At 44.1% G+C, this 14,934-nt stretch overlaps 1 protein-coding gene across 1 annotated transcript in view; it reads right to left on the reverse strand.

Annotated features, from left to right (window-relative positions):
• Positions 1-14,934, reverse strand: part of cdk15 (cyclin-dependent kinase 15) — a 31,816-nt gene that overhangs the window by 12,634 nt on the left and 4,248 nt on the right. The window contains exons 2-10 of the mRNA XM_084155450.1: positions 14,541-14,572; positions 6,792-6,932; positions 6,457-6,551; positions 4,864-4,943; positions 4,505-4,662; positions 4,146-4,269; positions 3,445-3,565; positions 2,395-2,488; positions 1,959-2,022 (exon numbers count right to left, since the gene is read on the reverse strand). Of these exons, the coding sequence (XP_084011576.1) occupies positions 1,959-2,022; positions 2,395-2,488; positions 3,445-3,565; positions 4,146-4,269; positions 4,505-4,662; positions 4,864-4,943; positions 6,457-6,551; positions 6,792-6,932; positions 14,541-14,572 (909 nt within the window). The remainder of the gene's footprint in view (positions 1-1,958; positions 2,023-2,394; positions 2,489-3,444; positions 3,566-4,145; positions 4,270-4,504; positions 4,663-4,863; positions 4,944-6,456; positions 6,552-6,791; positions 6,933-14,540; positions 14,573-14,934) is intronic.

Here is a 14,934-nt window from a genome sequence, read left to right on the forward strand (position 1 = left end):
CCACCTGCTTAAGCCAGTACATGTCCAGGCCCGTCTGAAGTTTGCTAGAGTGCATTTGGATGATCCAGAAGAGGATTGGGAGAATGTAATATGGTCAGATGAAACCAAAATAGAACTTTCTGGTAAAAACTCAACTCATCGTGTTTGGAGGACAAAGAATGCTGAGTTGCATCCAAAGAACACCATACCTACTGTGACGCATGGGGGTGGAAACATCATGCTTTGGGGCTGTTTTTCTGCAAAGGGACCAGGACGACTGATCCGTGTAAAGGAAAGTATGAATGGGGCCATGTATCGTGAGATTTTTAGTGAAAACCTCCTTCCATCAGCAAGGGCATTGAAGATGAAACGTGGCTGGGTCTTTCAGCATGACAATGATCCCAAACACACCGCCCGGGCAACGAAGGAGTGGCTTCGTAAGAAGCATTTCAAGGTCCTGGAGTGGCCTAGCTAGTCTCCAGATCTCAACCCCATAGAAAATCTTTGGAGAGAGTTGAAAGTCCGTGTTGCCCAGCGACAGCCCCAAAACATCACTGCTCTAGAGGAGATCTGCATGGAGGAATGGGCCAAAATACCAGCAACAGTGTGTGAAAACCTTGTGAAGACTTACAGAAAACATTTGACCTGTGTCATTGCCAACAAAGGGTATATAACAAAGTATTGAGAAACGTTTGTTATTGACCAAATACTTATTTTCCACCATCATTTGCAAATAAATTCATTAAAAATCCTACAATGTGATTTTCTGGATTTTTTTTCTAATTTTGTCTGTTATAGTTGACGTGTACCTATGATGAAAATTACAGGCCTCTCTCATCTTTCTAAGTGGGAGAACTTGCACAATTGGTGGCTGACTAAATACCTTTTTTCCCCACTGTATGTGGCCAATAAAATTTGATTTCATTTGAAAACCTAACCTTAACCCCAAAACGTAACCTTAACCCTAAACCTAACCCTAACCCTTGCTCCTAATCCTAACCCTAAAACTAACCCTAGCTCCTAACTCTAATTCTAACCCTAACACTAACACTAATTCTAACCTTAACCCTAATCTCGCTAGAAATAGCATTTTAACTTGTGGGGACTAACAAAATGTCCCCAGTTGGTCAAATTTTTGTTAGTTTACTTCTGGTCCCCACAATTATAGTTAAACACACACGCACGCACACACACACACACACACACACACACACACACAGTCAGCTGTGAAATACGTCACCCTTGAACTCCCTTTGTAGCCCATTACTGGAAGAGTGGGAAGACACAGGCTGACTCAGGTTCAACTCAGCATGAGGTTTAAATCTCAGGGTTGGATTGAAGAATATAAAAGACTGATAAGTACACACATCTGTGTATGGTGTCATTGAGCTCGGTTTACAAGGTGAAAGTGAGAGATCAGCATAGGCGAGTCAGAGGAGTAGTGCTCTGTCCAAAACCCCACAGTCTGGAGGTCCATTTGAAGGTCTTTCCTCTTCCTGGCATCATTCTCTCTCAGACCAAAGAGTTAACTCCCACACATAGCCTTCACACTGACTCCTCTCGCAGGTGTGTTTGTCGGCCACACGTCAATCATCTCAACTCTCTTGAACCACAGTGCATTAGAAAGAGCAAAAGTACTCTCTTCCCACAGCTGCCGTAAATGCCACGAGTCTGGAAAGCAAAAGTCGGACCATAGACAGTCCCATACATCCCAATAAAAATGTATCTCGTTGACTTCTGCTGCCCCCTAGTGGTTAGAGATGAGCCACACAGCAAACCATGAGTCCAGTCTGCTGTGGTTTATGTTGTGCTTTATTTAGTGTGTAGATTAGAATGTAGATTAACCAAACGAATCCCTCCCTGACCTTTCTCTGACCCTATGGGAATGACTGTATTTTCTCAGCAGCACATAGATTGGATTATTGTAATAGTCATGAGGGAGGAGGAGGATGAAAGAGTAGGGATGAAGTGGTTCTGACCTGGCCTGAAGTTGGGCAGCTCGTTCACTCCTGGCCACGTCTCCTCAGTCGGGACCCCTACGACCTGCAGACAGACAGAAAGGGTCCAGAGAGAGCCATCAACCGTCATCTGTATTAGTTATTGTGGATCTACACTCTTAGAAAAAAGGCTTCCAAAGGGGTTCTTTGGCTGTCCCCATAGGAAAACCCCTTTTGGGTTCCAGGTAGAACCCTTTTGGGTTTGAGGTAGAACCCTTTTGAGTTCCATGTAGAACCCGCCGTAGAAAGGTTCTACATGGAACCCAAAACGGTTCTACCTGGAACCCAAAATGGTTCTTCAAAGGGTTCTCCTACGGGGACAGCCGAAGAACCCGTTAAGGTTCTAGATAGCACCTTTTTCTCTAAGAGTGTAGAGAGGATGATGCCATTGAAACGAGTGAAGGGGGATCCTACTCACAGCCCATATCTTCTGCAGCTGCTCAAAGATGTCTGCCACCCCTGGAAAGGCTGGTGTCCCCTGAAGCATCTCAATGAAGATGCATCCAGCTCCCCTGGAAGACAACACAGGATTGAGAGAGTTATTTAATAACCAGTGAAAAGAGGGAGAAGTACGGACATCTTTCTTCAGTACTTTATAATCGGCACAATAAGCGAACTTGGTAAAAACTAAGGGTAGGTTTATTATTCTGAGCAGTCTATTCCTAGAAGGCAAAACATAGCGAAAAAAAGAGGATGAATTCAAAAACGTATCCTTGGTAAAAATATGAAAACCTTCCAAAATAAACAACATGCAAGCAAATACCTTGGTTATGGCCAACACATTTGATTATCGCTATTAAAATACTAACCCTGTCGGTACATTTCTCTTTGTATTCAAAGTCCTTAAACAACATGTGGTCCCAATCTCTTCTATTTGGAAAGGTCAAATAGAAACCTGCCTAGATATCGTTAACATTAACGCACAGGATGGTTTATACCAACGCTTATGCTATTCATTAGTACAAAATTCCTTTAACTCTGGGGGGAAATAATATTTTGCTTAGGAGAGCAACTCTAAACGTTTGTTTTTCAGTATGGCACCGAACCATCGTTAGACCAAGGCCAAGAGGTTAAACTCTTCTGAACACGCAACATTCTCTGAGCCAACCTGAGGTAACTAACTCTGTAGGAGAGTACTAATGGCAACACTAATGACAGCTACTCTAACACCACCACTGATGCCGTGTTCAAAACAACTGGGAACTGGGAACTAGGAAATCTCTGACTTCCGACTTCAGTGCGTTCAAGACAACTGGGAACTCCGAAAAAAAACAGCTCTGACTAGGAAAAATCGGTTTGAACGGTCATCCAACTCGGAACTCGGGTTCAGAACTGGCTGCCCAGTGGGATAAAGCTGATTGAAATGATGTTATTGCAACCTTGCCTGCAGGATAGTTGGATATGGCGGATGTTCAGACCCTGTCCAAATATGGGATATTGTATGTCCTGATATGTCCAGTCCACTCACCAGATGTCCAGAGCAGTGGAGTAATCAGTGGAACCCAGGAGGACATCAGGAGGCCGGTACCACATAGTCACCACCTCAGACGAGTAGGTCTGGCACGGGATGGACTTGGACCGGGCCAGCCCTAGTGGATACAGACAAAACCATATAGTTATAACATGAACACAATACCACATATAACATAGATATAATACCACCTGCATACATGCCCAAATAGCACATGTGGGTTAGGTCAGGGGACTGTACACTTTTAAGAAATAGTGCTCCTGACGTTTCGCCACTATAGGCTTCTTCAGAGGATAGTTGGACAATGGACAAGCAGGAACTTAAGAGGGTGTGGAGGGGTTGGCTCGGTTTAGGGTTGTGGTTGAGGCTAGGGTTAGGGTTGAACCAGGATTTGGACATGAAGCTAGGGTTAGGGTTGTGGTTGAGGGTTAGGGTTGAACTGGGATGTGGACATGAAGCTAGGGTTAGGGTTGTGGTTCAGGGTTAGGGTTGAACTGGGATGTGGACATGAAGCTAGGGTTAGGGTTGTGGTTCAGGGTTAGGGTTGAACCAGGATGTGGACATGAAGCTAGGATTAGGGTTGTGGTTGAGGCTAGGGTTAGGTTTGAACCGGGAAGTGGACATGAACCTAGGGTTAGGGTTAGGGTTGAGGTTAGGGTTGAACCAGAATGTAGACATGAAGCTAGGGTTTGGGTTACCGAAGTCAGCCAGTTTGAGCTCCCCCAGGTAGCTGATGAGCAGGTTCTGGGGTTTGAGGTCCCGGTGCAGGATCCTCCGACCGTGGATGTAGGACAGACCCCGCAACAGTTGGAACATGAAGATCTGATGGACAGACAGACAGACAGACAGACAGACAGACAGACAGACAGACAGACAGACAGACAGACAGACAGACAGACAGACAGACAGACAGACAGACAGACAGACAGATATGCAGGATGAGTATGGTCAATGGTGAACAATTAAAACAATTGAAAGAGTAGAGTACAGATTTTAGGGTGAGAGGGAAAAGTTATGGTATTTGTGGAGGTTCTGTTTATCCAAATATTGAACTTACCCTGACATTGTAGGAATGCAGGCCCCCTGGGTGCTGCTTCATATACTCAGCCAAGTCTGTTTGTACGTACTCAAAGACAAATGTGAGTGCCTCTTTGGTGTGGATGATGTCATGGAGCAGGACAATGTTGGCGTGTTTCAGGCCTTTCAGGAGGGAAGCTGGAGAGACAGGCACAGAGCTAATACTAATTGACTTCGTTCACAGTGGAAATGGAACATGATAAGCACATGCAATTCTCCTAAACATGCTAAAGCTAACATGACTTCACTTCACTTCATCTCCTGGGAGTACTCTGAGACATCGAAGTATCAATCCTGTTTTGCTTTTACAGTATGTGCCTACTGGAAAAGCTCTCTCACCCTCTCGGATGGCAGTGAATGGTACGCCTTCTTCAGTCTTCATACGAATCACCTTCAAGGCCACCAGGTGCCCGTTTATCCTGAGGGCAGAGTAGAGGAGAGTAACAGAAAGAGTGAACACACCACAGCTCAGTTATGGTGAGAGGGGATACAGACAAATACAGAAATACAGGCAAATACAGTCATCTATTATAATTTATAACAGAGAGATACAATTCATGACCTCAGTAAATGTCAAGAAAAACTCAAAAGAACCTCACCCTCCATTTCTGCATTGCTGCCAACCAATCAAATCACATCTCCTACCCGACCGAAAAAACGTTTTATCTTAGTGCAGCTGTGGCTTTTGGCAGCTCTCTGCCTGGTCTTCTGGAGTCTGACTTTATGAGTTAATAAAGCTCTCTGCCTGGTCTTCTGGAGTCTGACTTTATGAGTTAATAAAGCTCTCTGTCCTGAACACTAGCAAAATGTAACCAAAGATTTGTATAACTAAAGCAAGACAGACCACAGCCTGTCGTTTCAAATAGGAACACATGAGTCATAGTGGGCAGAGCAAGGAGGTGGGCAGAGCCAAGCACAAGCTAGCGAGATCCTATTGGCGTGTTCTAGCATACATTTGCATATTTCCGTTAGGGAACGCCTACTCTGTGAAGTGCGTGTGTGCAATAACTAAATTTGCCTTTGCACTCCTTCTAAACAATGCAAAAAGAATTACAACTTTGGCAAAGGGTTAAGTCTACAAAACTTAGTCCACTCTATTCGTAACAGATTATACTTTTGGGAACCGTATACTTTATTGAGATCAAATGTTTAATCGATGAGAACATTTGCAGAATGTCGGCCAAAATCCTTCTCGTTCCATCTTCTCCCACTGCTGGCCACTGGGCTTACTCTCACTACCATATTTGGTAGTGAGTGGAAACGCCAAGCGGATGCTTCACATTTATACATCCGGTGAAATATCTGTCTCATTGTTCTATCTGTGACGTAACCTCTGGCAGCCTCGGCTGTGTGCTGTTTGACCTTATAAAGTGAAACCACTGTGAAAAGCTTTATGTGCTCTGTGCTCGTTAGTGTAGAACCATCCAATAGATGTTCACTAAAAACCTTGTCCTTAGTCAAACGAACAGCACAGAGGACAAATAGGGTCAGTCAAATCAATACCAGCTGACATAGCGGTTTGGTTTGTAGGGATAATAGCCTCGTTATTGTTATCTTATTGTGTATTCTTTCCTTTAGTTTATTTAGTAAATATTTTCTTAACTCTATTTCTTGAACTGCATTGTTGGTTAAGGGCTTGTAAGTAAGCATTTCACGGTAAGGCCTACACCTGTTGTATTCGGCGCATGTGACAAATGCAATTGTATTTTATTTGATAATATAAAAGATGTGTCATATACGAACAACTACACTGACCTATTGGACGTTATCAGGGTGGATAACGTAATTATTGAGCTGTTCATCAGTGTTGAGTTGTGGTAATGTCTGGCTTATAGCACCTGTAGTGACTTCAGATTCCACTTGCTCTTTGGGGTCAAGGTCGGGTTACTGCATAAGCACTTGATGACAACTGATTGATTGATTGATACTGACCGGCTGATTCCTTTGTAGACTGTAGCGTATGTCCCTTCCCCTAGCTTCTCCAGGTTCAGGTAGGAGTTAGCTGTGCCGAACTGTAGGCCTGTTTTCTGAGGACACACACACGTGTTTTAGGTGGGGTAAGGTGCTGACCTCAAACATTTTTTACAATATATATATTGACAGAGTGAGGTAACTTCAGGTACATTACAGACATAACCAGGTGCCACCTACCTCACCTAGCCTGATCCTAGATCTGTTTGTACTATCTTGCCAAATCCTAAAGTCATTGTCACACACCATAGTAATCATAACAGATCTGGGACAAGGCTAACCTTCCCAGTGCTCACCCATTGGAACTCCTGATCGAAACTCTTCCCCCCCATAGGGTCACTGTTGCTGCGTTCTCTCTGGACCGTCAGCCTGCGGACCTGCAGCGTGTGGAACCAGTGAGGCTGGGGCTTGGAGTAGGACGGGTCTGCCTCATCCAACTGGCCCGGTGGAGGAGAGAGAATAGAGAGACAGACAGGAGAGAGAGAGTGGTGGATGCAAATAAACACATGACAGACAAGAGAGAGAGAGAGAGAGAGAGTCAGAGAGAGAGAGAGTCAGAGAGAGAGAGAATCAGAGAGAGAGAATCAGAGAGAGAGAAAGAGAGAGTCAAAGAGAGAGAGAGTTGGAGAGAGAGAGAGTCAGAGAGAGAGAGTCAGATAGAGAGAGAGTCAGAGAGCAAGAGAGTCAGAGAGAGAAAGAGAGTCAGAGAGAGAGAGTCAGAGAGAGCGAGAGAGTCAGATAGAGAGAGAGTCAGAGAACGAGAGAGAGTCAGAGAGAGAGAGAGAGTCAGAGAGAGAGTCAGAGAGCGAGAGAGTCAGAGAGAGAGAGAGAGTCAGATAGAGAGAGAGTCAGAGAGAGAGAGAGAGAAAGAGATAGAGAGATAGAGAGAGAGGGAGAGAGAGAGAGAGAGAGGAGAGAGAGAGAGAGAGAGAGAGAGAGAGAGAGAGAGAGAGAGAGAGAGAGAGAGAGAGAGTAGAGAGAGAGAAAGAAAGAAAGAGAAAAAGGAAAGAGAGACAGAGACACAGGAAGACAGATACAAGAGGCAATATGAGCAGACTGTTATGGGTTGAAAAGCTTCTCAGCCTCCCCACCAACTGTAGCTAACAACATGAAAGATACAGAGAACACTGAGCATACATGCGTGCATACACCTTGTATGCACGCCTGACTGTAAGTCGCTTTGGATAAAAGCGTCTGCTAAATGGCATATTATTATTTATTATTTATTATATTAAGAACACCTGCTCTTTCCATGACATAGACTGACCAGGTGAATCCAGGTGAAAGCTATGATCCCTTATTGATGTCACTTGTTAAATCCACTTCAATCAGTGTAGATGCAGGGCAGGAGACAGGATAAATAAGGATTTTTAAGCCTTGAGACAATTGAGACATGGATTGTGTATGTCTGCTAGTCAGAGAGTGAATGGGCAAGACAAAATATTAATGTGCCTTTGAACGGGGTATGGTAGTAGATGCCAAGCGCACTGGTTTGTGTCAAGAACTGCCACACTGCTGGGTTTTTCACACTCAACAGTTTCACATGTGTATCAAGAATGGTCCACCACCCAAAGGACATCCAGCCAACTTGACACAACTGTGGGAAGTATTGGAGTCAACATGGGCCAGCATCCCTGTGGAACGCTTTCGATACCTTGTAGAGTCCATGCCCCAATGAATTGAGGCTGTTCTGAGGGCAAAAGGTGTTCCTAATGTTTTGTATACTCAGTGTAAATAGTTTGTATTAGTCACAGTAGAGTACAGGACGTTTCAATGTGAGCTGTGCTGATACAGAGGCCTGTGATGCCCCATGGGACCATAATCCATCACCCCCGTCTACCACTGTCAGGGTCTACGCTACTCAATGCAATTGCTTTCCTCTCCGTTCCTCTGTTCCTGTCGACGGCGCCTTTCTCCAAAATACATTTGTTAGACACAGCAAAATGTGTGTTGTGGATTCTCTGAATGTTGCGGAGAGGCGTGGGAGGAGACAAAGGCCTCACATCCCTCCAGGGCCTAAAGAGACAGGAAACCCGCTGTTGTGATGACACATCTATTATTGTAGCCGGCCATCCTGTAGCTAGTCAGCTAGAACACATTACCCACTAGCTAAATTTACAGCTTTGGCATCAAAACAAAAACCCACAAGCTAGCTGAAAGAATCCCTGGCAACCCTGAGAGGAAAGGTTACTGTCAATGCAGAGGGAGCGTTTTTCCAGAGAGAATTCCCTATCAGGAGTGTTTCACTGAACCTAATTGATGTGTGCACAGGGCACACTGACAGACAGAGGGATATCCCTAAAGTCATGACAACATTGGCATCATGACTCTCAGTGTTAGTTAGATAATCCAAGGACACTGACAGTAATAACACAGTGGCACCAGCCATCACCCTAACCAAGCCTGCAGTATCAGACAGACAGACACACACACACACACACACACACACACACACACACACGCTCACTACTACCTCAGCAGATGGTAAGGACGTGACACTCCTGCTCTTGGGAGATGGGGGCTCCTCCATTCCCTCCTCCTCTTGCTCCTCCTCCCTCCCCTCCTCCTTCTCCTCCCCTCTTTCTCCATCTTCTTCGACCACAACACAGCACCAGCAGCAACTCTGGACACACACAGCAGCCATGGCCCTGACCCTCCATCTCAAATCCTCCATCTTCCTCTCCCTCCTCTCTCACTTCCTAGACACGTTCTCTCTCCTCCCTCACCTTCCCTCTCCGTCTCTCTTTCTTTCCTGTTTTCGTTGCGGTGGGAAGGCCCTGAAGCTCATATGACTAGCATGAGTCTGGCTCCATGAGCACAGTCCCATGACCACCTCCCTATCCCAGGAGCAGATAAACAGAAAGGCCATGGAACTAAATTGAACAAGAGTGTCCATTCAAGTCAGCACATGAGCTGAAGAAGAGATGATGAGTGTGTCTCGGTGTGCGTGTGTTTGTGTGTGTGAAGAGAGAGGCAAAGTGAAGGGGACAGAGATTAACTCATAGAAGGGAAATCTAATTTGAGTGTTTTATGCTAAATAACATTCTATTCCTGGATTGTGGATTGTGTCTCATTTCCTGTACACACCACAGGAGGCTTCTCTCCTGTCTTCTTCTCTTTGATTTCATTCAATGGAATCCCAAATATGTGCATGGGGCATTCCGAATATAATACAGTGATTGATTGATAGAATTCCTCAATTATCTCTCAACCGCCATCGCTCATTGCTCATCCACCCCTCCAGATAGTCTTGACGTGCCGACTCGTACAGAAAGGGGAAAACAAAGTTTGAGGCCAAACACAAGCTAGCCCCAGATCCATCCCAGCCTGTATGAGGGCGAGGTGTGAGGACGGAGGAGGATTGCGTGTGAGAGGAGAGACCAGCGGGTGAAAACAGTCTCCCACAGAGCCGCCATAACCTGCCAATCTGAACCACTAACAGCTTTTACTCTCTGTGGTTCACTTTCCCTATTTTCATAAAACAGGCTTTTTCCCTCAAACATTTTCTTAACTGCATATATAACATTTATGTGCAGGTTTTGGAGGACACAGGGCAGTTAGTGACACCACATAATGATGCTTTTTGTGAGTGCTGAGTGGTCCACGCCAGGCAGCAGCAAATGGAAATTAGCTCCATAAAGAGTGTAATTACAGTTGTATTAGTAGAGGGCAGGGCAGAGTATGATGTAGAGCTCAGAGGGGAGGCAAGGCTATTTTTGTCTCTTTCTTTACTGAGACGTATAATGTAGAATCTCACGGTGCTCTTTACACAATGAGTACGAGACAGGACTTAATGGCCCTTGAAATGAAATGCCTCTCCAACTTCAACGTGACAGTGGGAGCAATGCTGAATGGTGGTGGTGGAGTGTGTGTGTATGTGTTTCTACAGCCTCTCTCTCCCTCTCTTCCTCCCTCTCTTCCTCCCTCTCTCTCTCTCTCTCTCTCTCTCTCTCTCTCTCTCTCTCTCTCTCTCTCTCTCTCTCTCGCTCTCTCTCTCTCTCTCTCTCTCTCTCCCTCTCAATTCAATTCAATTTAATTTAATTTCAGGGCTTTGTTGGCATGGGAAACGTATGTTAACATTGCCAAAGCAAGTAATAATAATAATAATATGCCATTTAGCTGACGTGAAGTGAAGTAGATTGTAAACAAAAGTGAAATAAACAATAAATATTAACAGTAAACATTACACTCAGAAGTTCCAAAAGAATAAAGACATTTAAAATGTCATATTATGTATATATACAGTGTTGTAACAATGTGCAAATAGTTAAAGTACAAATGGGAAAATAAATAAACATAAATGTGGGTTGTATTTACAATGGTAATTGTTCTTCACTGGTTGCCCTTTTCTTGTGGCAACAGGTCACAAATCTTGCAGCTGTGATGGCACAATGTGGTATTTCACCCAGTAGATAAGGGAGTTTTTCAAAATTGGATTTGTTTTCGAATTCTTTGTGGATCTGTGTAATCTGAGGGAAATATGTGTCTCTAATATGGTCATACATTTGGCAGGAGGTTAGGAGGTGCAGCTCAGCTCAGCTCATTTTGTGGGCAGTGTGCACATAGCCTGTCTTCTCTTGAGAGCGAGGTCTGCCTACGGTGGCCTTTCTCAATAGCAATGCTTACTGAGTCTGTACATAGTCAAAGCTTTCCTTAAGTTTGGGTCAGTCACAGTGGTCTGTTTAGGGCCAAATAGCATTCTAGTTTGTCAGTTTTTTTGTAAATTCTTTCCAATGTGTCAAGTAATTCTCTTTTTGTTTTCTCATGATTTGGTTGGGTCTAATTGTGTTGCTGTCCTGGGGCTCTGTGGGGTCTGTTTGTGTTTGTGAACAGAGCCCCAGGACCAGCTTGCTTAGGGGACTCTTCTCCAAGTTCATCTCTCTGTAGGTGATGGCTTTGTTATGGAAGGTTTGGGAATCGCTTCCTTTTAAGTGGTTATAGAATTTAACGGCTCTTTTCTGGATTTTGATAATTAGTAGGCATCGGCCTAATTCTGCTCTGCATGCATTATTTGGACCCCAGACCTCACAACCATAAAGGGCAATGGGTTCTATAACGGATTCAAGTATTTTTAGCCAGATCCTAATTGGTATGTCAAATTTTATGTTCCTTTTGATGGCATACAAGGCCCTTCTTGCCTTGTCTCTCAGATCGTTCACAGCTTTGTGGAAGTTACCTGTGGCGCTGATGTTTAGGCCGAGGTATGTATCGTTTTTTGTATGCTCTAGGGCAATGGGATCTAGATGGAATTTGTATTTGTGGTCCTGGCAACTGGACCGTTTTTGGAACACCATTATTTTTGTCTTACTGAGATTTACTGTCAGGGCCCAGGTCTGACAGAATCTGTGCAGAAAATCTAGGTGCTGCTGTAGGCCCTCCTTGGTTGCTGACAGAAGCACCAGATCATCAGCAAACATTAGATATTTGACTTCAGATTCTAGTAGGGTGAGGCCGGGTGCCGCAGACTGTTCTAGTGCCCTCGCAAATTCGTTGATATACATGTTGAAGAGGGTGGGGCTTAAACTGCATCCCTGTCTCACCCCATGGCCCTGTGGAAAGAAATGTGTGTGTTTTTTGCCAATTTTAACCGCACACTTGTTGTTTGTGTACATGGATTTGATAATGTTGTATGTTTTTCCCCAACCCCACTTTCCATCAATTTGTATAGCAGACCCTCATGCCAAATTGAGTCAAAAGCTTTTTTGAAATAAACAAAGCATGAGAAGACTTTACCTTTGTTTTGTTTTGTTTGTTTGTCAATTAGGGTGTGCAGGGTGAATACGTGGTCTGTCTTATGGTAATTTTGTAAAAAGCCAATTTGACATTTGCTCAGTACATATCCCACGGTAGTTATTGGGGTCAAATTTGTCTCCACTTTTGTGGATTGGGGTGATCAGTCCTTGGTTCCAAATATTGGGGAAGATGCCAGAGCTAAGGATGATGTTAAAGAGTTTAAGTATAGCCAATTGGAATTTGTGGTCTGTATATTTTATCATTTAATTGAGGATACCATCAACACCACAGGCCTTATTGGGTTGGAGGGTTTGTATTTTGTCCTGTAGTTCATTCAATGTATTTCCAGTGGGTTCTGGTAGTCTTTAATAGTTGTTTCTAAGATTTGCATTTGATCATGTATATTTTTTTGCTGTTTGTTATTTGTTATAGGGCCAAAAAGATTGGAGAAGTGGTTTACCCATTCATCTCCATTTTGGATAGATACATTTACATTTTAGTCATTTAGCAGACACTCTTATCCAGAGCGACTTACAGTTAGTGAATTTTTTTTATTTTATTGGCCCCCCGTGGGAATCGAACCCACAACCCTGGCGTTGCAAACGCCATGCTCTATCAACTGAGCTACATCCCTGCCGGCCATTCCCTCCCCTACCCTGGACCAATTGTGCGCCGCCCATGAGTCTCCCGGTCGCGGCCGGCTGCGACAGAGCCTGGATTCGAACCAGGATCTCTAGTGGCACAGTTAGCACTGCGATGCAGTGCCTTAGACCACTGCACCACTCAGGAGTAGATAGCTCTTCGTGTTGTTGTTTGTTTAGTTTTTTCCAATTTTCCCAGAAGTGGTTAGAGTCTATGGATTCTTCAATTACATTGAGCTGATTTCTGACATGCTGTTACTTCTTTTTCCGTAGTGTATTTCTGTATTGTTTTAGTGATTCACATTTACATTTTTTTTACATTTTAGTCATTTAGCAGACGCTCTTATCCAGAGCGACTTACAGGAGCAATTAGGGTTAAGTGCCTTGCTTAAGGGCACATCGACAGATTTTTCACCTAGTCGGCTCGGGGATTAGAACCAGCGACCTTTCGGTTACTGGCACAACGCTCTTACCCCCTAAGCTATTCACCATAGTGAAGGCGTAGGCTCAGGTTTTCTGGGTCTCTATGTTTTTGGTTGGATAGGTTTCTCAATTTCTTTCTTAAGTTTTTGCATTCTTCATCAAACCATTTGTCATTGTTGTTACTTTTCTTCGGTTTTCTGTTAGAGATTTTTAGATTTGATAGGGAAGCTGAGAGGTCAAATATACTGTTTAGGTTTTCTACTGCCAAGTTTACACCTTCACTATTACAGTGGAACGTTTTGTCCAGGAAGTTGTCTAAAAGGGATTGAATTTGTTGTTGCCTAATTGTTTTTTGGTAGGTTTTGACACTACTTTCCTTCCATCTATAGCATTTCTTAATATTATTCAGTTCCTTTGGCTTTGATGCCTCATGATTGAGTATTGCTCTGTTCAAGTAGACTGAGATTTTGCTGTGGTCTGATAGGGGTGTCAGTGGGCTGACTGTGAACGCTCTGAGAGACTCTGGGTTGAGGTCAGTGATAAAGTAGTCTACAGTACTACTGCCAAGAGATGAGCTATAGGTGTACCTACCATAGGAGTCCCCTCGAAGCCTACCATTGACTATGTACATACCCAGCGTGCGACAGAGCTGCAGGAGTTGTGACCCGTTTTTGTTGGTTATGTTGTCGTAGTTGTGCCTAGGGGGGCATTTGGGGGTGGGAATGCTGTCACCTCCAGGTAGGTGTTTGTCCCCCTGTGTGCTGAGGGTGTCCAGTTCTAGCATTTAGGTCGCCACAGACTAGTACATGTCCCTGGGTCTGGAAATGATTGATTTCCCCCCTCCAGGATGGAGAAGCTGTCTTCATTAAAAATGTTCCTGTCTTGATTAATTTAATAGAGTGAGTTAGGTCTGCTCTAAACCAAATTAGCATACCCCCTGAGTCCCTTTCCTGTTTCACACCTGGTAGTTCTCTCTCTCTTTCTCTCTCTCCATCCCTCCCTCTCTCTCTCCCACTCTTCTCAGCAGGTGGCAGTGTTGGCTATTCTGTTAATCTTCTCTCTCCCCAGGAGGGATGGAGGACACCAGAAAGAAACAGAGAGAGGGAACAAAAAAGTATGTCTAATTGTCTCAAAGTCTTGTGATACATAGCCGAGTCTGAACCTTAAAAAGACACTCTCGTAAGTGGTTCAGTCACAGACAATAATCGTAAGTGGTTCAGTCACAGACAATAACATAGGGTATCTTACCTCCTCATATCCCAGGTGTCTTTGCTTCAGACCTGCCAGGAACAAAAGACAGAAAGTGTGAACACTTGTTAAGAACACTTGGATAGAATACTGGTTAGAACACTTGGATAGAACACCTGGATAGAACACATGGTTGGAACACTTGGTTAGAAAACTTTGATAGAACACTTGGAAACAACATTTGGACCAAACCATTAACTTTAAGATCCTGTGTTACAAGTATGCAAAATTCTGTAGCTGGGAGATTCTAATGGAATGTAAAAAGTGGAGCAGAGATGTCAAATGAGAGAGGAGTGGAGCAGGGAAGGAAGGAGAGGAAGAGGAGGGAGAGGAAGAGGATGAGTGACAGGAGGAAGAGATGAAAATGTGTGTGTGATGATGATGATATAAGTTG

This window comes from Coregonus lavaretus (genome assembly GCF_964263955.1).
Source record: "Coregonus lavaretus genome assembly, chromosome: 38".
NCBI classification, from domain to species: domain Eukaryota; kingdom Metazoa; phylum Chordata; class Actinopteri; order Salmoniformes; family Salmonidae; genus Coregonus; species Coregonus lavaretus.